This window comes from Hyaena hyaena, unplaced genomic scaffold, assembly GCF_003009895.1.
Source record: "Hyaena hyaena isolate Hyena2069 unplaced genomic scaffold, ASM300989v1 scaffold_538, whole genome shotgun sequence".
NCBI lineage: Eukaryota > Metazoa > Chordata > Mammalia > Carnivora > Hyaenidae > Hyaena > Hyaena hyaena.
Genome location: NW_024081172.1, coordinates 567220 through 592721, shown reverse-complemented (window position 1 = coordinate 592721; position 25502 = coordinate 567220). Strand labels below are relative to the sequence as shown.

The following is a 25502-nucleotide window of genomic DNA, read 5'->3' as shown; positions in this document are numbered from 1 at the left end:
AATCTGAAAAATATTGTTCTGGAAATCCACCTTGAAGTGGAATCAAAGGATATAAACAATTTCAATTCCACCAGGTATTGCCAGTTTGCTCTCTAAAGTGTTGTTATTAGCTGGGGAACTCGTGTGGTTAGGTCAATTAAGTGTCTAACTTTGACTCAGGTCATGAACTGTGGGTTCAAGCCCCATGTCGGGCTCTGTGCTAACAGCTCAGAGCCTGGAGCCTCCTTTGGATTCTGTGTCTCCCTCTCTCTGCTGTTTCCCTGCTTGTGCTCTTTCTCTCCAAAATAAAGAAAAATTTAAAAAAATTAAAGTGGCGTATCAAATAAGAGTCCTGACCAGTACTATATAACATTCTTCATAATACTATCAGACTTTGAAATTTCTGCTAATTGAGCGGAAGTAAAGAGGTATCCCATTTAAATTAGTAATGCTAAGCATATTTTTTAATCGGCCTACTGAATATTTTACTCTTTCATAAGTTATTGTTTATTTGCTCATTTCCTATTGAGGTTTTTACTTCTTTTTTATTTGTAGTCTTTTATATATTTTGGATATTAATTCCTTATCAACTACATCCATTGCAACTATCTTTCCCCGCTCTATATCTATTTTCTAACTTTGTTTATATTGTTGATGCTGGACTGTTGTATGTCAGTTTGGTCATGGCTGGTAACAGTGTTTCCCAAAATCTCTTTCTCTAGATGGTTCTGGGTTAGAGTTAGCCAAAAAGAGAAACTTGTACAAGATGTGGAAGGCTGAAATGAAGCAGAAGCCACTATTCTTAGAGAGTCACTGGGTTGGACACAGTTAATAGACATAGATCTGCCCAGTGGGTCCAGCTTCTCTCTGGTGTTCTATGCTCAGCTTCTTTTCCTGATGAGTTCTATCTTCCTGAATGAAACCTTTGCCAGGTACAAGTTTTAAATTTGGAAGCAGTTAACTTAATCTTCTCTGTGATGGTCTGTACTTTCTGTATAATTTTTTTTGCCCAAATCCAAGGTCATAATTATATTTTCCTATATTTACTTCTAATAAAGTTGTAAAGTTTTGCTTTATACTTTGAGGTCTTTAAACATGGTATGAGGGGTCCACTTTTACTTTTTATCTATGGACTTATACAGTCCTAGGACCATTTATAATACCTTTATTATTTTCCAAGATCTGAAATGCTATCTCTGCCATATTATCAAAAGTCTCTTTGTCTTTCACTGGGCTATTCCTTTACTTAATTAGATACAGTTACCTAGTTATGTAACAAATACTGATATCTGGTAGAAAGAGCCCTCACACTTTAGTTCTCATATACAAAACTGTGTGATTATATTGGCCCTATAAACTTCCAAATAAGTTTTAGAATCAAGTTTACTGGAATTCTGAATGGAATTACATTGAATTTGTAGATTAATTTATGGTGAATTACCTTCTCTAAAATATTAAGACTTGCCATTTACTTTATTTTTTTAATGTTTTATTTCTGAGAGAGAGACAGCATGAGCAGGAGAGAGAGAGAGAGATACAGAATCTGAAACAGGCTCCAAGCTCTGAGCTAGCTGTCAGCACAGAGCCCAACGCAGGGCTCGAACCCATGAACCGTGAGATCATGACTTGAGCTGAAGTCGGACGCTTAACCAACTGAGCTACCCAGGCGCCCCAAGCCTTGCCATTTATTAATAAAATACCTTTCTCCATTTATATGGGTCTCCTTTTATATCTCTCAGATTACATTTATCATTTTCTTCATAGAAGTCTTCCACAGTTTTGTTAGATTTATTCCTATGTACGGTATATTACGGTTAATGTTCCATTGAAAAGTAAACCTTTTTCTGAAATTATAGTGAGTTCCTGGGGTATGGAATTGCTTTTGCATTCTTGACAGTTTTTCTTCGTTCAATTTTCTTGTGCTGAACTTATAACTAGCAATATTGTCAAATTTGTTTATTCCAACTATTCATTTATCCCAACTATTCCACTAATTTATCAGTAGATAACTATGGATATAAAATCCTACTGCTGTATATAACAAACCATTTCACTTCTTCTTTTTCAATCCTTAGATTTTCAGTTTTGTTTTCTTTTCTTATTGTGTTGGTAGTACCTCCAGTACTTTCAATAATAAACCCAAGAGACTCTAAAAGGGCTACTCAAACTGAGGGAACTAAAAGCAAATGACTCAAAACATAGTCTTGAGTCAGCCAAGTAGGAAGAAGCAGGAAGTGACTTAATAGCAGTTTTGTACAATGGTCCTGTTAAAGAACTGCTATCCATATAAGCTTTTATTTGTGACCATGCAGAATGGCTAATGAGGAGGCAGGGCCACGTTCAAATTTAAAGAGCCCAGGTTCAAATTTGGCATTTGGCAATAGAACTCCTCTAACTATGACCATATCCTGCTTTCCCAATCAATGAATAGAGCTATGAAATTCAGTTGTCCTTAGTATGTGATTTTTGCAAAACTGAGAGTTTTAGAAATAATTATAAAAATTATAGATAATATTTTTAACCTTCATAGAAGGGGTCTAAGTAAATTTTTTCACATTTCTAGGGATTCTGAACATTTTCTATAGCCACTAAGAGTCAACAAATAACTCTTTCCCAAAAGGAAGGAAAACAGTTAATTTTGTTCCTTATTAACTCATATTTAAAATAATCATACAACAGACAAGACTAAATTTAACGAAAAATTTTAGAGGCCAAAATTCTGGGCTCTTATTTGAATCAAGATTTTCTTTTAAGAGATGGTCACGAGAGTATTTTCCCTTTACAAAAAATTTTCTAAATTTAATATATATTCTGTTTATATCCAAAGGCATTTACACTTTAAAAACAGTCCTTCATCATGTGAAAATGTATGTATTAAAAGTATTACTTTATATAAAAACTTATTATGAAACTGATTTTTCTAAATTAGAAACTGATTTACTAAATTACTACTTTTTGCTGATAAGTGCTAGCAAATTAAAATGTATGTATTATAAATTATTATATAAATAAGGTAATCCTATTTACACCAACAAAAGAAAATCTCATTAGAATATGAATACAATTCAAGTCATAACTCTTGATATTTATTTCAACCGAATTTCAAAAAATTAAAATTCCGGTATAAATTTGAAAATTTATTCAAACTTACACATAGGCTCTTCAAACTTATCAGAACAAAATTTGACTTATACTTCCTTATTAATGGAGAATAAAGAAAAGCTATCTCAAGGTTGCTACAATTTTGTACTTCTCTGGATTGTTACTTAGGCTTGAGGCTTAGCACTAGTACTTCAGTGGAGGGATTTATTTATCAGTGTAAAGGACAGAGATTTTTTTTGTTGATTGGTCTTCATCTTAATTAGTCCTTATTGGGTTCACATAGAAACAGGGTGGACGCCAGAGCTGATTTAACATGAAGAGTTATGTTTTATAAGTTTAAAAGTGATACTCTGAACAACGTCATATGTTAATTAAAAATATACGTAGTATTAAAGGCTAAATTAGTTTCCATTTTTGAAAAGATCTCCAAATTTTGATTTATTAGGCAATTCTTATAATTCTTTGTATTGAGACCATCCTATGAATATTTTATGTCACTTCACCAAGACCATAGTCTAAAGGAAGAAAGCTGTATAATGTTACTTGTTAAACCCACAATTCCTACTTGAAACATTATTAAAGTTGCTTCTGGAATACCTTTTCCTATACCATTTTACTATTCATTTGCTTAAAATAAAACAGCAATCCAAAAAATCAACCTAAAATTGTGATTATTTGCCACTTGGATTCTGACCAGTCTCATCAGACATCTTGGGAGACCTATGCAGCGCCAAATGAAGCTCAGCCTCACACAATGTCTTGCGCAGGGTGATGAGAATGGCACATTGTCTGCCCAGTCCGAACAGAGGTCACAGCAGGGAGAGCATCTGCTAAGATAATGTGAATGAAGGAAACAACTATAATTGCCTCATTAAGAGATCTCTGGCAAAATGATTACAAGAAGAAAGGACTTGGGAAACCAACCTAAAATTAAGTCTATAATAAGGAAAATTTGGGGTAGAATAAAAAATGCTTAAGAATTAAGGAAACTCGGGTATTCCATTGGTTTTACTGATGGCAACTTCGATGCAACAGTTCAGTTATTCAGCTCCAACCCTTGCCAGTCATTAGTAGGAAGCAGAAGATACAAATCCACAGCTGTCTAGGATACAAAAAAATGTGAAATAAAGGGTGGTGGAAAATTGCTTACAAGAGACCAAAACATAGGAACTAAAATTTAAAGTCTATATTTTGAGATTACAATGAAACACATACAATTAAAGGAACCTTCTAAGAGGTAAAAGTAAAATAAAAAAGAGCAAAATCTAAGAAAGACAAAGGAGAAATTGTCTCTGCATAATCAATTTACTTTCTTCTATTTTTTACCTTTACCTTTTAAAAATAGATTTTTCTTAAAAGTTGATAGTATAAATCACAACTACATCCTCGGTCACTTTCAAATTATCAGCCAATATAGGTGCACATACATTTTATTCATCATTGTTGATAAACTAAAATTACTTCATGGTAAAAACTAAAGTAAACATAATTCCGATTTAAATTCAATTAAGTATCCAAACTGGCAGACATAGGACTAAAATGTACTGAAACTGACATTTTGTGCATTTTCTGATACTTTGAGGTTAAGCATGGTGAACTTAATTTGTACTATACAGTTAAAATTTGTTATATACATAGAATCTCCAATTATGGGTATTAAATTTTTCTGATTCCAACAAAAATCAGTAAAATTAGCTTGTTACGCCCATAAGCCAGGTTTAAAATAAGCAAACTATTTGATGACTTTGATGTTTTGCACCCAAAATGTGCTGGCTAATTTTTCCATTCCATTTACCATTCCAGTCTTTAAACTGCCTTAATCTCCTGCCCTCAGATGTTGACCTTGTAAGAATAGGGGTCATAGGTCAGAACAGACAGACCTCAAAGGATCTGGACTATCAATTCATGCCTGAGAGATTTCTCTTCCACAATAGGAACCTACTAAACAGCAAATTCCTAAATCTAATCACACAAGTATCAGGGTGAAACAGTTATTTATTGGAATTTGTTGATTTATAGTTTTCAAACATCTCCAGCATGTAAAGAGCATTTTCCTTTTTCTTTTGTGAGCAGGTTCTGGGATATAATAAATATGAAAAAAAAAATCACTGAAGAACTTATAATGCAAAACAGATATCCTTAATAAAATGGCATCATAAACTTAAGCAGATTTATTATTTTCAGGGATGCTAGGTATGTTGATTTCAAAATGAATAAAAACATAGTACTATATAATTCCTACCTATAAAGTACCTGGAAAACTGTAAGTTATACCAAAAAGATAACGAGAGGAAAACACTATACTGCTGATGTGGTTGGAGGAAGGTAGAAAAGGGTTAGTTTTGAGCTCACTTGCTCTGAAGGTAAATGAGGGTAGTAACTATTTTTTCTTTTTAATAAACAAATGAAAATATACAGTCCTTCAATGAGAAAAGCCTAAGTAGACCAAAAAAAAAAAAAAATCTTATGGCTTTCAAAGCCTTTTTGCAAATTAAATGAATTTAAAACCAAAATATCCTGGCCCTGTAAAAATAACTTGACTATCCTACATTTTCACTTTTATTATTTTTTTAAAGGAAGTTAGCTCTTCCAAGCTGAGAATAAATTAGACATATATAATGAGTTTGTTCTGTTTATATTCACTTGGTCTTTCTGACCAAAATGGTAAATGCAACATAATGTGCCATTCTAATAGTGGACTATAAGGAATGTCAAATTTCATAATCAGTTTTAACTCTACATGAAGAACATCTTAAAAATGATAAATTAACAAGTCTTTTTAATATGATCAAATGAAAGGAATTTCCCACACTTCCGTGACAAAAGCAGTAATACTGAACATGATAACAATTAAGCTTATTTCTAAATAAAATATATTAAAACTTCAACTCATGCAGAAAATAAAAAAGCTTAATCAATGTCAATGCAGTGATGCAAATGAAATACTGCTTGAAATGGAATGAAAGCAATAGCATATTGGTACTCTTTTCTGCTATTTTAAAAATCTCAGGTCAACATTGTTGAAAAGAACTGCATTATTATGAACAACACTTCTTGGACTGTGTGCCTGGGTCAAAGATGTGGAAGGTTAAGGAGAACAAAGAAAATAGTCATTACCCTAGAAAAAACTTAGAATGAAAAAGAAGGTTAAAAAAAACCCATAAAGAATAAAAAATGAAGCTCTATGTGTACATCCAATATATATATCTACCATGTATGTATGTAGTTCAAATGCTTTTAAAATGTAAATGTATTTTTATTCCTTAATTATTAATGGTTAAAATCATTTAACCTTTATAAAAAGATTTCTAGACCATCTGTTTCAGTATACATCATTTTTACTAATATATGTAATTTACTAATATACTAATCATTTGTTAATATAAACTAATATTTTATTGCATGAAATATTTGATTCTATATTATAGTTTGACATGATTATTCCATATAAATACTAAACACAAACAGTGATAAATAAAATAATCATTCTAGTACCTTCCCCCAAAACTTCATTCCGTTAGAAGTTACTTCTTTTACTTCAAAGTAAATTGTAGTTTAATAAAAAATAAAGTATAGGCCAGATTTTGAGAAGAAAAATGGAATTTTTAAGTTTTATATTAACAACCTCAATTTTATTATAAAGAGATCTTTTTTAGGGGTCATTAAATCTCTACTCTTTTGATAATGTACACTAAAAAATAAACAGCAAAAATAAATCCGAAATTATTTCATTTGAAACGTCAGAAAACATTATTCAAATGCGGAGGACTTGAAATAAGACAAAATAACACTGCTACTGAGTGGGCACTGGTAACTGCTAAATTTAGTAGAATTTTAAGACAGAATAAAAAAAAATCCCACTTTCTTTCATAAATAGTTTATGTAAAATTAAGATAGAATCCTAAAAATTATTTTATATTTCTTGTCACAAAGACATAAATCTTCACAAATATGGTTCTACCATATATATAAATATTAAAATTGAACAAATACTTTCTTTTGAGTGATGGAACCAAATTTTTAATTTGTTAAATATATTAATTCCATGCAATAAAAACTTTATAGAGTTGTACTTTTTCAACCTGGAAGGACAGGAATTAGATTAAACTTTGTAATTTAAAAACATTCCAAGACAAAAAAGCTATGTTTTGAAAAGACAGTGTTTGAACAATTCATATTATTCATACACAAAAAATGATCCTGGATCTACACCTCAACTCCATGCAAAAATTAATTCTAAATAGATTGATATGTAAATATAAAACATTAAACTATAAAACTATAAGAAGAAAACATGGGAAAAAAATCTTTGTGACCTATCATTATGCAATAATTTCTTAAACATAATATCAAATAAATGAGGTAATATTAAAGATTGTAACTGACTTTATCAAAATGTAAAACTTTAGCTCTGTAACAGATATTTGAGACATTGGAAAAATAAGCCACAAAATCAGGAAAAAAAATTTGTGAGTTCTATATCTGACAAAGGACTAGTATCCACAATTTACAAAAGGCTCTCAAAATGCAACAACAAAACCAAACAATCCAGTAAAAATGGGCAAAAAGAATGAACAGTCACTTCATATGACACAAAAACATTTTAAAATGTCAGTATCAGTAGTCATTAGGGAAATGAAAGTTAAAACCATGATAAGATATCTCTACACATATTTTAGAATGGTTAAAAAATTTTTAAATTATGATAATATTAAATGCTGACAAAGATGTACAGTAGTTGGAACTCATATTATTCATATTATTATTGGTGGGAGTTCAAAAGAGTACAATCAGTCTGAAAAAAAATTGGGGCAGTTTCTTAGATCAGAGTGTAAAGCAACAAAATAGAAACCAAAAAGACAATAGAAAGATCGGTGACACTAAGAACCAGTTCTTTGGAAAGATAAAATAGAAAAACCTTTAGCTAGACTTAACACAAAAAAAAGAGAGAGGGCTCAAATAAATGAAATTAGAAATTAAAGAGGAGACATTATAACTGATACCACAGAAATATAAAGGCTCAAAATAGACTACTATGAACAACTATACACCAACAAATTGGACAACCTAGAAGAAATGGATAAATTCCTAGAAACACATAAGCTTCCAAGACTGAATTATGAAGAAATATAAAATCTGAGCACACGAATCACTACTAAAGAGTAATCAAAAATCTCCTAACAAAATTAAGTCCAAGATTACATAGCTTCACTGGTAACTGTACCAAACAATTAAATTGGGACTCAATACCAATCCATCTCAAACACTTCAAAAATATAGACGAGAAGGAAATACTTCCAAACTCATTTTATCAGGCCAGCATTACTCTGATATAGAAAACAGAAAAGAATACTGTAAGGAATTTATAGGTCAATATCCTTGATGAACATAAATGCAAAGTCCTCAACAAAATATTAAAAAACTAAATTCAACAATACATTAAAAGGATCATATTCACTGTCAAGTGGGTTTTATTCCAGAATTACAAGGATAGTCTAAAATCCACAAATCAATAAATATATAACATTAACAAAATGGAGGACATCATATGACCATCTAAATAAATGCAGAAAAAACATTTGACATAATTCAGCATTCTTTCATAATGTGAACTTTCAGTAAAGTGGGTATAGAGGAAACACACATCAACATAATAAGGGCCATAAGTGACAAGCCCACAGCTTAGCATTAATTACAGAATGGTGAAAAGCTGAACGCTTTTCCTTTGAGATCAGAAATAAGACAAGGATGCCCATTCTTGCCACTTTTATGTAACATAGTACCAGAAGCCCTAGCCAAAGCAGCTATTCAAGAAAAAAATAATTAAAAGATTTTCAAATTGGAAAGGAACAAGTGTCTCCATTTGCAGATGACATGATACATATATTTATATGTATATATACATATCAGCCTAAAAAGACCCTACCAAAACATAGTTAGCATTAATAATTCAGTAAAACTGCAAATACAAAATCAATATACAAAAATCAGTTGGGTTCCTATACACTAACAGAGAACTATCAGAAAGAGAAATTAAGGAAACAGTCTCACTTACATTGCATCAAAAAGAATAAAATATTTAGGAAGTAATAATGAATTACCTTAACTAGGAAGGTGAAAGATCTATACACTGAAACTACAAGACATTAAAGGAAAATTTGAGGAAAACACAAATAAATAAAAAGATATTCTGTGCTCATGGACTGGAAGAATTAATATTGTTAAAATATTCATACCACTCAAAGTGATCTACAGATTCAATCGAATCCCTATCAAATTCCAATAGCATTTTTCACTGGAATAGTATATACTATCCTAAATTTGAATGAAACCACAAAAGCCACTGAGTAGCCAAAGCAACTTGAAGGAATAACAACGCTGGTGGCATCACACTCTCTGATTTCAAACTGTGTTAACAAAGAATAGTAATCAAACAATAGGTACTGGCATAAAAACGGACACATAGATCAATGAAGAAGAACAGAGAGATCAGAAATCAACCCACACATACACAGCCAATTATGACAAAAGAGCTAAGAATATACAATGGGAAAGGACAGTCTCTTCAGTAAATGGCGTTGGGAAAACTGGGCAGTGACATGCAAAAAAAATGAAACTGGATGACTATCTCACACCATACGTAAAAACCAACTCAAAACGGATTCAATACTTGAATGGAAAATGTGAAAGCACAAAACTCCTCAAAGAAAACCTATGGTGTAAGCTTCCTGACATCAGTCTTGGCAATGATTTTTTGAATTTGACCAAAAAAGCAAAATAAACAAATGAAACTAAATCAAACTAAAACACTTCTAGACAGCGAAAGAAACCATTAACAAAATGAAAACACAACCTATAGAATGGGAGAAAATGTTTGCAAATCATATATCTGATGAAAGGTTAATATTCAAAATATATAAAGAACTCTTACAACTCATTAGTAAACAAATAACCTGACTAAAAATGGGCAGAGGAACTGAATAGTTATTTTTCCAAAGAAAACATACAGATGGCCAACATGTACATGAAAAGGTACTCAATATCACTAAACATCAAATTCAAATCAAAAGCACAGTAAGATATCACCTCACATCTGTTAGAATAGCTATTATAAAAAGACAAGAAATAACATGTGTTGGTGAGGATCTAGAGAAAAGGCGACCCTTGTGTACTGCTGAAAGAAGGGAAGGGAGACCACATCTATAGCCGACTCTTCTCACTGCTGCTCCTTATTTTCACTCGCATTGCGTTGTTCTGTATTTATCACAGTTCCTTTTGAACAGCTTTTTAAGTATTTGGGAAGTTTATATTGCTATCTCCTCCCTCCTGGTTCTCTGTACCCAACTGTCCCACTCACTGTTCGTGGGAATGTAAATCATTTCAGCCAAAATGGAAAACAATATGAAGGTTTCTCAAAAAATTAAAACTAGAACTACCATATGATCCAGTAATTCCACTTCAGGGTATATATCCAAAGGAAACAAAATCATTATCTCGAAGAGATACCTGTCCCCCATCATGTACTCTGTGGCATTATTTACAATAAATAGCTGAGGCACAGAAACAAGCTAAAAGTCTACTGATGAATAGATAATGAAACTGTGAGATACACATACACAAATATTAATCAATCATAAAAAGAAGGAAATACAGTCATTTAGGACAACTTGGATGGTCTTGAAAGCATAGGCTAGGTGAAATAACTCAGATAAAAGATAAATACTAAGACACCATACAGAAACAGAGATTGGTGGTTGCCAGAGGTGAGGGTTGGGAGCTGGGGGAAGTAAGTTAAGGTGATCAAAAGGTACAAACTTCCAGTTGTAAGACAAATAAGTTCTAGGGTTTCATGTCCCCTAAGGTTCATGAAAATCTTACCACAAGAAAAAAATGCTAACTATGTGAAGTGATAGGTATTAATTTAAACTTCCCAATTTTTACATATATGAAATCATTATACTGAACACCTTAAGCAAATACAATGTTATATGTCAATTATATCACAATAAAACTGGGGGGGGGTAAGATTCCAACTTCTATTCATGAAAAGACAAAATTATAGTACAGAGAATAGATCAGTGGTTGCCAAGAGTTTTAGGTGCAGGAGGCGTGACGACAGAGTTACGTAAAGACAGAGGGAAATTCTAGGGGTGAGGAAAGGTTCTGAATTTGGATTATGATGGTAACTACATGAATAGATGTGTGAAAATTCACAGAACTATACATCAAAAGAAAAAAGTCAGTTTTACTACATCACAATCTTAAAAATAAAATAAACAACTCTCAAACCAAATACCCAGAAAAATACCAATGCTTACTTCTTTTTTTTTTTTTTTTTTGAGAGTGAGACAGAGAGAGACAGTGTATGAGCCGGGGAGAGGCACACATAGAATCTGAAGCAGGCTCCAGGCTCTGAGCTACGTGTCAGCACAGAGCCCTACGCGGGGCTTGAACCCACTAACTGTGAGATCATGATCTGAGCCGAAGTCGTACGCTTAACTGATTGAGCCACCCAGGTGCCCAATGCTTAGTTTTTAAAATAGAAATTAACTGGGGGCACCTGTGTGGCCCTTTCGGTTAAGTGTCTGACTTCAGCTCCTGTCATGTTCTCATAGTTCCTAAATACAAGCCTTGTATCAGGCTTTGCACTCACAGTGTGTAGCTTGCTTGGGATTCTCTCTCTCTCTCCCTCTCTCTCTGTCCCTCCTGAACTCATGATTTCTCTCTCTCTCAAAATAAATAAATAAATGATAGGATGTTGTCAAAAGAACACAGAAACCAGAAGGAAGGGGCTCCTAGTGATAGAATCTGGGAAATCTGAGCATTAAAATACATCATTTATTTAAAAAAACAGAAATTCATGCTCCATATTGAGATAATAAACTAATGAAAAATGGAACGTTTGATAAAAGAATGGGATATTTATATAGTCTCAAAGTATCTCACCACAAATTGTTGATTAACCACAAAAAGAAAATGTCTGGGTGGTCATCTTAAATCATTTCATGTTAGCACCATTTCACATACTGGATTTTCTGAAATACTTCTTTCCTTGACTTCTGAGACAAAACCCTCTCTTGATTTTCCTATTTCCCTCCTTCTTAGTACCCTTTGCCATTCCTTCTATACTTCCTGATCCCTAAATGCTGGAGTGCCCCAGGGCTCACTCTGATGGTGATCTCACTCAGTCTTAAGGCTGCAAATATCATTGACTTAATGAATATTGCCATCTCTAGCCCTGGAATGCCAGACTCATGCATCTACCTCCTTAAGTAATTATTTCCATTTGGATGTCTATTGTAAACCTCCAACTAAATATATCTGAGATCATACTTCTTATTTCCTTTTCCTTCCTTAGTCTTCTCCTTCTTGGTGAATAAACAGTCCCTCCATCTTTCTGGTTGCTTAGGCCAAACAAATCTTGGAGTCATCCCGAATATTTTACTTTGTCTCACGGTCCACCTCTGATCCAATAGTGAATCCTGTTGTCTGTATGTTCACAATGTCAGGATTTTTGTCCCCAACTCTACTGCTACCATCCCAGTCTGAACCACCATTATCTCTTTTCTGCATAAATGGAACTGCCTTCTTGGTGATTTCACGGCTTTCATCCTTGCCCTTCCACTTTGCACTGTCATCCCAATTGCCAGAATGACACTTTTAAGGAGATAAATCAGTTCATGTTACTTTTCAACTTAAAGTTTTCCTTCAACCACTTTACAATGGTTGACAGTCTTACAGGAAGGAATCGCCTGCTATATTCCTTCTCTAGTCTTGGCCTCCACCACTCTCCCTTTCTTCCAGAGTCCAATCTAACACATGTGTAAAACATTCCAGAACTATGGTTAAACTTTTTACCTAGAAGACATGGAAAGGGGTGCCTGGGTGGCTCAGTCAGTTAAGCATCTAACTTCAGCTCAGGTCATGATCTCATGGTTTATGGGTTCGAGCCCCGCATCAGGCTCTGTTAATGACAGTTCAGGGTTTTGTGTCTGCTCTGGATTCTGTGTCTCCCTCGCTCTCTGCTTGTGTTCTGTCTCTGTCCCTCTCTCAAAAATAAATAAACATTTAAAAAATAAAAATAAATTTAAAGAAGACTTGGAAAAATAAAGGGGCTTGTTTTATTTTACTTTGCTTGACTTGTATGTATGTATGTATATACTCTCTAAGAGTAGAAACAAACCACTTTAACAGGTAAGTGTACCACTATACACACTTTCATGGACTTTTTTTATATATACAAAATGAGCTCCTAAAAATGTATGAAAACTGAGTTTATTCTGTTACTGACAGCTTTTCAAACCAGGTTAAAAATATGGATAGACAATAGTAAGTGCTACAGAGATAACTAGCTAGAAATTAGGAGAGAAAAGGAAAGCTAGATTCTAACAGTACTCTTCAAAAACAAATTATACACAAAGAGATGAAATACTTAAATGTAAAAAATAAATTAATGAAAGTTATATAAGAAAATATAAATAGAAAAAAGTAACTATAGATAGATATAGTATATTATTAATTTTGTAACTTGGAAAGACAAACAGCAATCAAGTCGGATAGCATCAAGGACCCAGTGACAGACTTGTCTGTATACAAATTTAAAACTTTAAAAGCATTTTTAAGTCACTATAATCATATTTCACTATTAAGTCACTAAATAATATTTCACAAGCTGAAAAGATATTTATCTGTTTGGAAAAAAAGGTTAACGTCCTAAATACACAAAGAGACTGTGAGAAAATTGAAAATACATATTGGTCTCTGCCCCTTGTTCCTAAGAGGGAGCTCCTAAAACTTTTATCATTTCTTAAGTGAGAAGACCACTAGAATCATCTCTTGTTCTAACACAGGATCATCTCTTATTTTAATAGGGGTCTTTGACCCCTATTCCTGACATAGGGCTCTTGAAACTCTTATAATTTCCTTGGGCGACAGGGGTGTATTTTATTCTAATGACGCAACTCTGGGTGGCTTCTGGATGAGAGCTGGTCACCAGAAAGACCAAACCATGATTAGAAGCTTGGTGTTTTCAGCCCTGCTCTCCATTCTCTTAAGAAGGGAGAAAGGCTGAAAATGAAGTTAAAGATTAATCATGCCTATGTGAGGAGGTCTCCATAAAATCTCAGTAGTGAAGAGTTCAAAGAGCTTCCAGATGGACTAACACGTTCACAACGGGAGGATGATGCACCCCAACTCCAGCTGGACAGAAGCCCCTGAACATGGGACCTCTCGGACCTCACCCTATGCATCTCTTCATCTGGCTGTTTATCTGTATCCTTTATCATATCCTTTAATAAACTGGTAAATGTAAGTGTTTCCCTCAGTTCTGTGAGCCACTCTGGCAAATTAATCAAACCTAAGGAGGGAGTCGTGGGAACCTCTGATTTATAGCCAATCAAACAGAAGTTATGGGTAACCTCGGGATCCACTTCTTGCAAATGACATCTGAAGTGTGTGGAGGGATACTGTCTTGTGAGACTTAGCCCTTAACCTGTGGGATCTGACTCTATCTCTTGGTAGGTGTCTCAGAATTGAGTTAAGTTGTAGGATACCCAGCTGGTGTTGTGGAGAATTGCTTGGTGTGGGGGTAAAATCTCCACATGCTTGGTGTCAGAAATGGAGTGCTGTGTAAAAAGTAAAGGAGACACACAAGAGAAAAACACAGTTAGGGAAGAACTGGGTTTTTCATAGTAGGAAAGAAGAAAACTGAGTTCTTTCCTAAAAAGAGAACTTGTGAATCAATAAGAGCAAATGAATACCTTAATAGAAACATGAGCAAAGGACAAGAAACATATAATTCATAGAAGAAAACATGAAAAAATAAAAATATATTTAACCTCTAATCTAATCAATGGATGCAAAGAAAAAAATGAGCTGTATCTCTTAAGCTAAACAATTGGAAAAGATTTTTTAAATGACATCATTCAGAGGCACCTGGCTGGCTCAGTTGGTAGAGTATGTGACTCTTTATCTCAGGGTTGGGAGTTTAAGCCCCAAATTGTGTGTAGAGATTACTTAAAAACATAAAAAAAATCTTAAAATAAAATGACAGCACCCAATGAGTAGTCTCATTTTTTAGTGTTTGTTTATTTTGGGAGAGAGAGAGAGAGAGAGACAGCGCGAGCATGAGCATGGGGAAGGGGCAGAGAAAGGGGGAGAGAAAGAATCCCAAGCAGGCTCTACACTGTCAGTCCAGAGCCTGACACAGGGCTCCATCCCACAAACCATGATCTGAAATCAAGAGTCAGATACATAACTGACTGAGCCACCCAGACACCCTGAGCAGTCTCATTTTTGAAGGGGTTGTATGTTGGCCCTAATCATTTCTGGAGAGCAATCTGGAAACAGACCTAAAATTTTTAAAAAATATTTATTTATTGCGGCGCCTGGGTGGCTTAGTTGGTTAAGCGTCCGACTTTCGCTTAGGTCATGATCTCGAGGTTCGTGGGTTTGAGCCCCGCGTCGGGCTCTGTGCTGACTGCCAGCTCAGAGCCTGGAGCCTGTTTCAGAGTCTGTGACTCCCTCTCTCTCTGACCCTCCCCTGCTCACGCTGTCTCTCTCTCTCCTAGAAATAAATAAAACATTAAAAAAAATTTTTTTTAATATTTATTTATTTATTTTGAGAGAGAGCCCACATGAGTGGGGGAAGGAGAGAAAAAGAGAGAGAAAGAAAAAGAGAGAGAGAGAGAGAGCACGTTTGCAAGAGAGGGAAAGAGAGAATCCCAAACAGGTTCCCTGCTGTCAGCAGAGTCCAACTTGGGACTCTTTCTCACAAACCATGAGATCATGACCTGAGCTAAAATCAAGAGACATTCAACTAACTAAGGCACCCAGGCACCCCTAAATATCAAAAGTTTTTAAATGCATTATTTTTGATCCAGATTTTTTACTAGTAGGTATTTATCCTAAGGATATAATCAGACAATTTTTCAAAAACGTACATATAAGGATTCCCACTGTGGTGCTATTGGTGACGTCAAACAATTCAAAACAGCTTAAATTTTATAAATCAATTTAGCCTTGTTCAAATTCTGGTACATTAATTTCTTTTCATTTTTTTTTTTGAATGTTTGTTTACTTTTGAGAGACAAAGACAGAGTTCAGGCAGGAGAAAGGCAGAGAGAGAAAGGGACAGAGAATCGGAAACAGACTCTAGGCTCTGAGCAGTTAGCACAGAGCATGATGTGGGGTTCAAACTCACAAGCTGTGAGATCATAACCTAACCTGAAGCTGGATGCATATAAATCCCGGTACATTCAAAAAATAAATTCTGGGGTGACTGGGTGACTCAGTCGATTAAGAGTCTGACTTTGGCTCAGGTTATGATCTCACAGTTTGTGGGTTGGAGCCCTGCATCAGGCTCTGTGCTGACAGCTCAGAGCCTGGAGCCTGCTTCGGATTCTGTGTCTCCTTCTCTTTCTGCCCCTCCCCCACTCACATTCTGTCTCTCTCTCTCTCAAAAATAAACAAACATTAAAAAGAAATAAATTCTGGTACATTCACACAGTGGGAATTTATACAGGTGTTTATGACTGATATGAAATGCTCCATGATATACTTTTAACTGATTAGAAAAATGCAAGTTTCTGGGGCACCTGGGTGGCTCAGTCGGTTAAGTGTCTGACTTCGGCTCAGGTCATGATCTCATGGTTTGTGCGTTTGAGCCCTGTGTCAGGCTCTTTGCTGACAGCTAGCTCAGAGCCTGGAGCCTCTTTCAGATTCTGTGTCTCCCTCTCTCTCTGACCCTCCCCTGCTCATGCTGTCTCCCTCTCTCAGAAATTTAAAAAAAAAACAAAACAAAACACATTAAAATTTTTAAAAAAAAGAAAAAGAAAAAATGCAAGTTTCAAAAAGACTACATATGTATTATTATTCCTACCTCTAGTTAGGATTTCAAGTGATTTTTTTCTTGACCTCTTTACACAGGTGTTATCTCTTAAAAACACAAAACAACAAATGTATTTTCATTTGAAAAACAGGTGAGGTATTACAACGTACAGAGGGACAACACTATTTGCTGGGAACCTCGACTCCTTTGTGATCTCAGAACAGTCTGGTGGAAATAGTGCAGAGAGTTCAAGTTGCAAGGTAGCCTATATTCCTGACAAAGTTTACTCAACTATATAATAATGGCATTTTACTTATTTTGGTTAGAATATATAAAGCCCAATAACATAAAAAGTGCAAATAATTTTTCAGAATTTTTTTCAATAAACTCATAAACTAACATAGTAAAATGATTACCTATCTCCCTTTGGTTTTCTTTTTTGTAGTGTCTTCCCTTTGGGTCTTCTTTCGCTTCCTAAACAGGGGCTCCCACCAGGTCCAGTTACCCGTATTGATTCAAGGCCTTTGGAAGATTTTTTAAATGTGAATTCCACTGGTTCTCCTTCTTTTAGGCTTCTAAATCCTTCCATGAATAATTTGCTCTGTAAAGAGCAGGGGAGAGAGATAGAGAAAAAGAGAGATCATGATTATCAATGTTATATAAATTTTCTCTATGATTTTCAAATTCATACAGCAAGATGTTCACTATTATCCATTACAAAGTATGAAGTCTTTTTTTAAGTTCAATAAGAGTTACACCATTTTAAGGTTCCGTGTTGCAATGCTGGCAATGGGAGATAAACTAAGACCATTTTTTAAGGCAATTTGGCAATACTTACAAAAATTTTAATGTGCATATTCTTTGACCCAGCAATTCCACTTCAAGGACTCTCCTACAGACATACTCACACACAAAGTTTCAAAACAAAAGAAAACGAAGACCTATATCAAAATTCACTGCAGCACTATCTGTTAAAAAAAATTACAACTACCCTAATGTCCATCAATGGGAAACCAATTATACAGATTAGAGAATAGCTATATAATATTATTGAGCCATTAAAAGAAAATCTCTATGTCTTGCCATTTGCAACATGGATGGACCTAGAGAGTATTATCCTAAGTGGAGTAAGTTAGACAAAAAAGACAAAACTGTATAATTTCACTTACATGCATAGTCTAAAAAACAAAACAAAGCAGAAACAGATTCATAAATACATAGAACAAACTGATGGCTGGGGGGAAATGGGTGAAGGGCAGTGGGAGGAACAGGTTTCCAGTTACAAAAGAATCAATCACAAGGATAAAGGTCATCAGGAATATAGTCAATAATATTGTAATAGTATTGTATGGTGAGAGACGGTAAGCTACGGTTGTAGTGAGCATAGCATAACATATAAACTTGTTGAATCACTGTGTTGTGCACCTGAAGCTAATGTAACGCTATGTGTCAACTATACTTCAACTAAAACAACAAATAAATTTTTTTTTTTAATTTTTTAAAATGTTTTATGTATTTCTGAGAGAGAGAGACAGCATGAGCAGAGGAGGGTCAGAGAGAGAGGAAGCCACAGAATCCAAAACAGGCTCCAGACTCTGAGCTGTCAGCACAGAGCCCGACGTGGGGCTCGAACCCACGAACCACGAGGTCATGAACTGAGCTGAAGTTGGATGCTTAACCGACTGAGTCACCTCAGGCACTCCAACAAAGAATATTTTAAAAGATCTACATGTATTAATGTGAAAAAATATGCAATATTCTTGAGTAAAAATATTAAAGGCAAAAAACAGCACATCTATCATAGTGCCATCTACATAAAGAAGTTTTTTTTTTTAATTTTTTAACATTTTTAAAATTTATTTCTGAGAGACAGGGTGAGCAGGGGAGGGTCAGAGAGAGAGAGGGAGATACAGAATCTGAAACAGGCTCCAGGCTCTGAGCTGGCTGTCAGCACAAAGCCCAACATGGGGCTCGAACCCACAAACCGTGAGATCATGACCTGAGCTGAAGTTGACGCTTAACCGACAAAACCACCCAGGTGTCCCATACATAAAGAAGTTTTTAAAAGATACATGTTTATTTATGCAGAGAGGGGGTTTGGAACAACAGAGCAAATCATAAACAGTCCTTTTCTTCAGTTCTTTTTTTGAAAGTGGGAAAGCTTGTTCTGCATAAATTTTTGTACTTTTTTCTGTTTCTTATAAAGGAAATAGATTTTTATAATTTGAAATATGGTTGATTTTTGTGCGGCAGAAAAAGTTTCCTGACTGCAAAAGTGTAAACTTGGTTACAAATATTAATTGGCTTTTTCAATCTCTTTTCATCAAAGTCAATGTGCCAGTTCAAAATATACTAAAAATAATTAAATCATTAGTTTTAGGTCTTCAAATGCTTTTGTGTGTATTTTATGGGTCTAATTCGAAATATCATGTAGTTTTCAAAGACTTTTATGAATTTAGAGGCAAAAGGAAGCAAAACTAAATATGATGGGAACCCTTGGGTCAAGTCCATTTCTTTAAGTAAACAAGCTACACAGGTTTGAATGAGCCATTTCATCTCTTTTATGTTTATCTGTAAATTTAAGGGATTTGAGTTTCCCCACGTGTGTTCTAAGGAACAATGGCTCCAAGAAAGACTCGTGAAAAAAGGATTTTGTGGTCAAATAAATGCTCTATCTTTTTTCTCCCTAAATGAATCACATTAGCATATATGAAAGTCTCTGAGATTCCATATCCCTCCTGTCCACTACCTAAATAAAAAATTTGTTTGACTGTGTTTATTTAACCCAGCAATTTCCTGACTGAACTGATCTCAGAACCCTTTCTTTATGACTGCAGTTGACAAGCACACTTAGGGAAATATGGGACCAGAAAGTCTTTACTCCTCCCAAGTCCATGACTCTAAAGGAAGCTAAATAATTACATACAGCCAAATAATCATATGGAACAAATAAAAACAACAGCTCAAAATTCAAGGTAAAAGGAGACTATTCATGCTGAAAGTAACAGGATGCATGAAAACACGGTTTTGAACCAGTCATCTGATGTTTCAAAATCCCTCATGTGGAAGTCTGCAATTTGGCAGCACCTTTATTGCTATCTGATGTTATGCAGAACTTAAGGGAAAAAAATCACAACTGCCTACACTCTTTAAAATAAAAAAATTACTGTTTTTAAAGCTTTATTTAATATTTTCAAATCTTCCCTTTTCCCCCCTAAACTTTCTCCTCACTAATTATAAATAGTTCTTTTGCTTTCATTTCTTTTTTCATTCCCCGGTCAAGAAAGTGCAGACTATCAAATCAGATGAAGTGAAGCATACACAGGTCAACTATAGCAATTAAGAGAATAAAGAGACAGCAGTTTTAACTAGAGCTATCGTATGTTCATGTTTTGTTGCTGTAATATAAATTCTATCACTTATTTCCTCACAGTTCCTAGTATATGGGTGTATTTCACCTATTATTACAATTTTTGTTAGGTATCATTTATAAGTGAATTGTTTCTCCAAATCTACAGTAAAATTCTACTCTAAAAGACTACTAAATTCTGGCTATTCTTCAAGGTATTCTTAAAGAATAATTTTTAAAATTCTATCTTACATTACTCTTTCCCCAGTTTAGTATATAAGGCAATTCAGATTCATAATAATTGACAAATTATTGATTATCTCCTATCTGGGTAACTGTAATCATTTCTTCATTGTTTTTTAAGCATGAAGTCTCCTCCTTACTCCATAGCATCTTCCATATCTATATATTCTCTCATAATAAATCTTTGCCTATTAGTCAGTCTCCTGTCTCAAAATTCTTCAATACCCCTCCTAGACTGTAGGTTGAGACCATTCATAATATTACCTCTAGTTATACTATCTATTATATGATTCCCTGTATGACCTTGTATAAAAGGTAAAACTACAGAGACAGTAAAGAGATCAGTGGTTTCCAAGGATTGGGTAGAGTAGAGGGTGAGGAGGGATAAACAGGTAGAGCACATAGGAATTTCAGGGCAGTGAAAATAGTCCATGTAATACCATAACAATGGATAGAGGTCATTATGCATTTAGCCAAATCCATAGAACACCAAGAGTGAACTATAATATAAACGAAGTACTCTGGGGGTAATTATGATGTATTAATGCACATTCATCAATTGTAACAAATATACCACTCTACCAGAGGATGTTGATAATGGATCCCAACCCCCACCCCAACCCCAGCTCTGAGAGAGACAGGGAGACACAGAATCTGAAGCGGGTTCCAGGCCCTAAGCTGTCAGCACAGAGCCCGACATGGGCCTTGAACTCATGAACTGTGAGATCATGAAGTGAGGCGGAGTCCAGACATTTAACCAACTGAGCCATCCAGGTGCTCCTAGAGATTGAGATTAATTCCCAATGGTCAATGTAGGTTTTGTAATGAAACCTCCATAAAAAACAAAAGGGTAAGGTTTGGAGGGCTTCCAAGTTGGTGAACATGTGGAGACGCTGGCAGAATCACATGCCTAGAAGGGCATGGGAGTTCTGTGCCCTTCCCACATACCTTGTCTTACACATCTCTTCCATCTGGCTGTTCCTGGGTTATACCCTTTTATGATAAGCCAGTGATCTAGTAAACAAAATGTTTCTCTGTATTCTGTGTGTAGTTCTAGCAAATTACTCAAACTCATGGAGAAGGTTGTTGGAACCTCTAATCTACAGCCATTAGGTCAGAAGCACAGGTGACAAGGTGGGGCTTAAAACTGATGTTTGAAGTGGGGTGCAGGGGGCAGTCTTGCACTAAGCCTGTGGGATCTGATAATAACTCTAGGAAGATAGTGGCAGAAATGAGTTGAATTGTAGAATGCTCAGCTGGCATCAGAGAATTGTGAAAAAAAATCACAAATTTGACTTAGAGTCCGTATCCTCTGGAGCAACTAAAACTCTCGTGCACTACCAATAGGAATATAAAAAGAAGATATACTTTGGAGTAAGTCCAATTTCTGCAATTTCTAACAGAATTAAAATATATACTTGTCCTATGACCCAGTATTTCACTCCTAGTTATTTAGCCAAGAGAAATGAAAACACACATCCACTCAAATACTTGACCATAAACATTTATAACAGGTTTATCCATTGTAGCTAAAAACTAAATTCAGTATAGTTAACCTTCAGTAATAAAATGGATAAATGGTGCTATATTCATAAAGTAGAATACCACTGAGTAACAAAAAGGAATTAATTACTAGTATATACATCACAGTACTTGTCAAGAACTGTAAAGGGCCTTTGATTTTTACCTCAAATGCACGCTAAAAAATATTAGCTTGCTAGAATTTCCAGACTTTGGTAGAAAGCAGAGTACTAAAAACTCAGAGACAAAGGACGTTTATTATTCAGAGCAATGGCAGTAACAAGTAATCAGCATTTTTGTGCTGGTTCTACAAGCCCTTATTCCCACAGGGTGATAGGAAGAAGGTCAAATGAAACCTACACAGTGTGTTGCATTACAAGAGAGGAACACTGACCTTAGGGAAGCTGAATTTTTCATAATGGGCAGTAAGCATGCTTGCCCTTTACTCTGGAAGGGAACACTATCTCTGTGTTCCAAGGCTGTATGCTATATAAACATCCTTGAAAAGGTAGCCCAGAACAAAGGAGAGCCATTGCCTCACTCACAAGACATCTGAGAGAGCTGGGGAAAAGTGTCTTCCAACAATACTGAGTGAAAGCAGCTTTATACAAAAAGAGTACAGATTGTGTATTCAATTTGTCTGAATTTCTAGAACACACCAATCTAACCTATGGTTGGAAAAATAATAGACTAGTTGTTGAGTGAGGGTAGGTATGTAGACGGAGGAGGGACATGCATGATCATACTGGAGTGATAATATTCAAGGTCTTGAGAGTGGTTCCGATTACAAAAGTAGAGACATTGTCAACGTTACTGAAAGGTGCACTTACAATTTGTGCATTGCATCATCTATCAATTGGAACTCAAAAGAAGATATTGAACTCCAGTTAATGATATGCATGCTGAAGGATTTAAGGGAGGAGTGCACCGATATCTGTAACTTCTTTTCAAATGCATCAAAAAGATGGATTAATGGATCCACAGAGAGAAAAAAGGTGTAAAGTCATGTGAAAAAACAGGCATAGGAAAACTATTATACAATCTAGATATTGAATATAATGGTGTTCAATGTGAAAATTCTATCAACTTCTTTGCATGTTTCAAATGTTTCATTTAAAAATATTTTAAGAATACATCTCTGACAGAGACATTGTGGGTAAGAGATATCTTGGCATATTTAAATTTTTTAAGAAAGTAATAAACTGAAATTGATGTCTTTATTTATAAAGTATCTATCTAGTAAAGACCAATGTGTACGTGACACTATATTGGACATTACCAACAAATCTCAGAAAATTAAATATGCTAGTGACTTATAAGCAGACATTTTATATTACTTACATAATTGGAAACAGAGGAGAAAGTGAATGGTGGAGGGGCAGAAAGAGAGACAGAGAGAGGTGAATAAGAAGTAATAAATAAACATAAATGGAATTAAGAGAAGTGAACAATGTTCTTATATTCATCTACAAAGAGAATCTGTGGAATTAATTTCAGACTGATACTCTGGACTGCTGGGCTGATGCCTGAATTAGAAAGGCAGCAGACAGGTGATTTAGAGAACAACATATGAGAGCATGGATCATGAAACTAAAGCAACAATTGATACTGCTTCTGCTCTCCCTTTGAGCATATTTTCTGAAGAGTTTTACTTGATCCTTTCCTCCCAGGCAATTTCTATCTTCTGCTTGGGGCTGATATGGCTTTGAGAACAGTGTGCCCACTTTTCCTTTTAGAGATGAACAAAAAATTAAGAACCTCTCACTCTGCACCTATAATCAACACTCCAAGTTTATCTTTTTGGTTTTATCCAATGAAAAAAAAAATCACCAAAAAGTCAGCTTTCCACAACTAAAGCTGCTTGCCCCCATCTGAAGTCTGACAAAAGAGTGATTTTTAAACTAAGTTTTTTAAAAACAAATTTAAAGAACTCTGGAGTTCAGAGAAATGCTTCAATGATTCTGAAATTTATCTGAATTTCTACTTTTTTTTTAAAACTTTTTAAAATGTTTTATTTATTTCTAGGAGAGAGAGAGAGACAGCGTGAGCAGGGGAGGGTCAGAGAGAGGAGTCACAGACTCTGAAACAGACTCCAGACTCTGAGCTGGCAGTCAGCACAGAGCCCGACGCGGGGCTTGAACCCACAAACTGCGAGATCATGACCTAAGCGAAAGTCGGACGCTCAACCGACTAAGCCAACCAGGCGCCCCCTGAATTTCTACTTTTAAGTATATTTTAAAGTACATTAAAATCTAACATAAAACACTGCTATTATACTACAAAATAAGTCAGCAGAAATCCTAACATGTTACCGTGTGTGTGTGTGTATGTCTGTGTGTACACGTGCAGATTTCAGAAATTTTTACTGTACAATAGTACAGTTCTGTATTGTTCTTTCATTAAAATTCAGCCTTGTTCACAGCCACTTACAAAAAAAAGTCAAACAAGGGCAATTACTACAACACATGTGACATATACAAATGTGGCAAGACCCAGGTACATAATATAATTGTCAGTTCTTTAATAACAAGTGAACACATAATATGCTTTGTTATAATACTTTGAGAATTCCTCACTGAATTATCAGTATGTGTGTGAAATGAAAATAACTACCTTTAAACCTAGAATTTTCCATTTCTTTTTTTAATTAAAAAAATTTTTTTCAATGTTTATTTTTTTGAGAGAGAGACAGACACAGAGCATGAGCAGGTGAGGGGCAGAAAGAGAGGGAGATACAGAATCCAAAACAGGCTCCAGACTGAGCTGTCTGCACAGAGCCTGACATGGGGCTCAAACTCACAGATCACAAGACGATGACCTGAGCCTAAGTCAGACACTTAACTGATTGAACCACCCAGGCGCCCCTAGAGCTTTCCATTTCTTGACTAAAATTAGGACAGTTTTAACAATGTGCTGAGTCATTAAACTCAGGGTAAAACAAGTTCCATTATGCTAACAATAATGAATTCTTCACTTGTTTCTACTATGTGGACAGTGCCCAAACCTTCCGTATAAAATCATCATACAAGAGCAAGCAAATATTATGACACTATTTCATGTTGTGGTTCTTCTTTTTGAAAATAAAAATGTTTCAGGGGCACCTGGGTGGCGAGGTCAGTCAAGCATCTGACTCTTGGTTTTGGGTCAGGTCATGATCTCATGGTTCTGTGAGTTCAAGCCCCACAACAGGCTCTGCACTGGCAGCGTGGAGGAACCTGCTTCGGATTCTCTCTCTTCCTCTCTTTCTGCCTCTCCTTCCCTCCCTCCCCCCCCCAAAACAAATAAATCTTTTAAAAGTATTTCAAACATTCATGTATTTCAAATAATGAAATTTTGAGCAACGCATTTATATGATTACTGACAACAGGCAATGTCATTTTCAAATAAAAAGAAATGAAAATAAAAATTTATTTTTAGTGTAAACCGAACAACTTAGTGGTCTGGAATATAAAATTATATCATTTTTAAAAATTTTTAAAA

The 25502-nt window shown here is 34.9% G+C and overlaps 1 protein-coding gene across 1 annotated transcript in view; it reads right to left on the bottom strand.

Moving 5' to 3' along the window:
* LIN28B (lin-28 homolog B) overlaps positions 1-25502 on the bottom strand; it is a 115252-nt gene that overhangs the window by 40296 nt on the left and 49454 nt on the right. The window contains exon 3 of the mRNA XM_039255694.1: positions 17326-17510. Within this exon, the coding sequence (XP_039111625.1) occupies positions 17326-17510 (185 nt within the window). The remainder of the gene's footprint in view (positions 1-17325; positions 17511-25502) is intronic.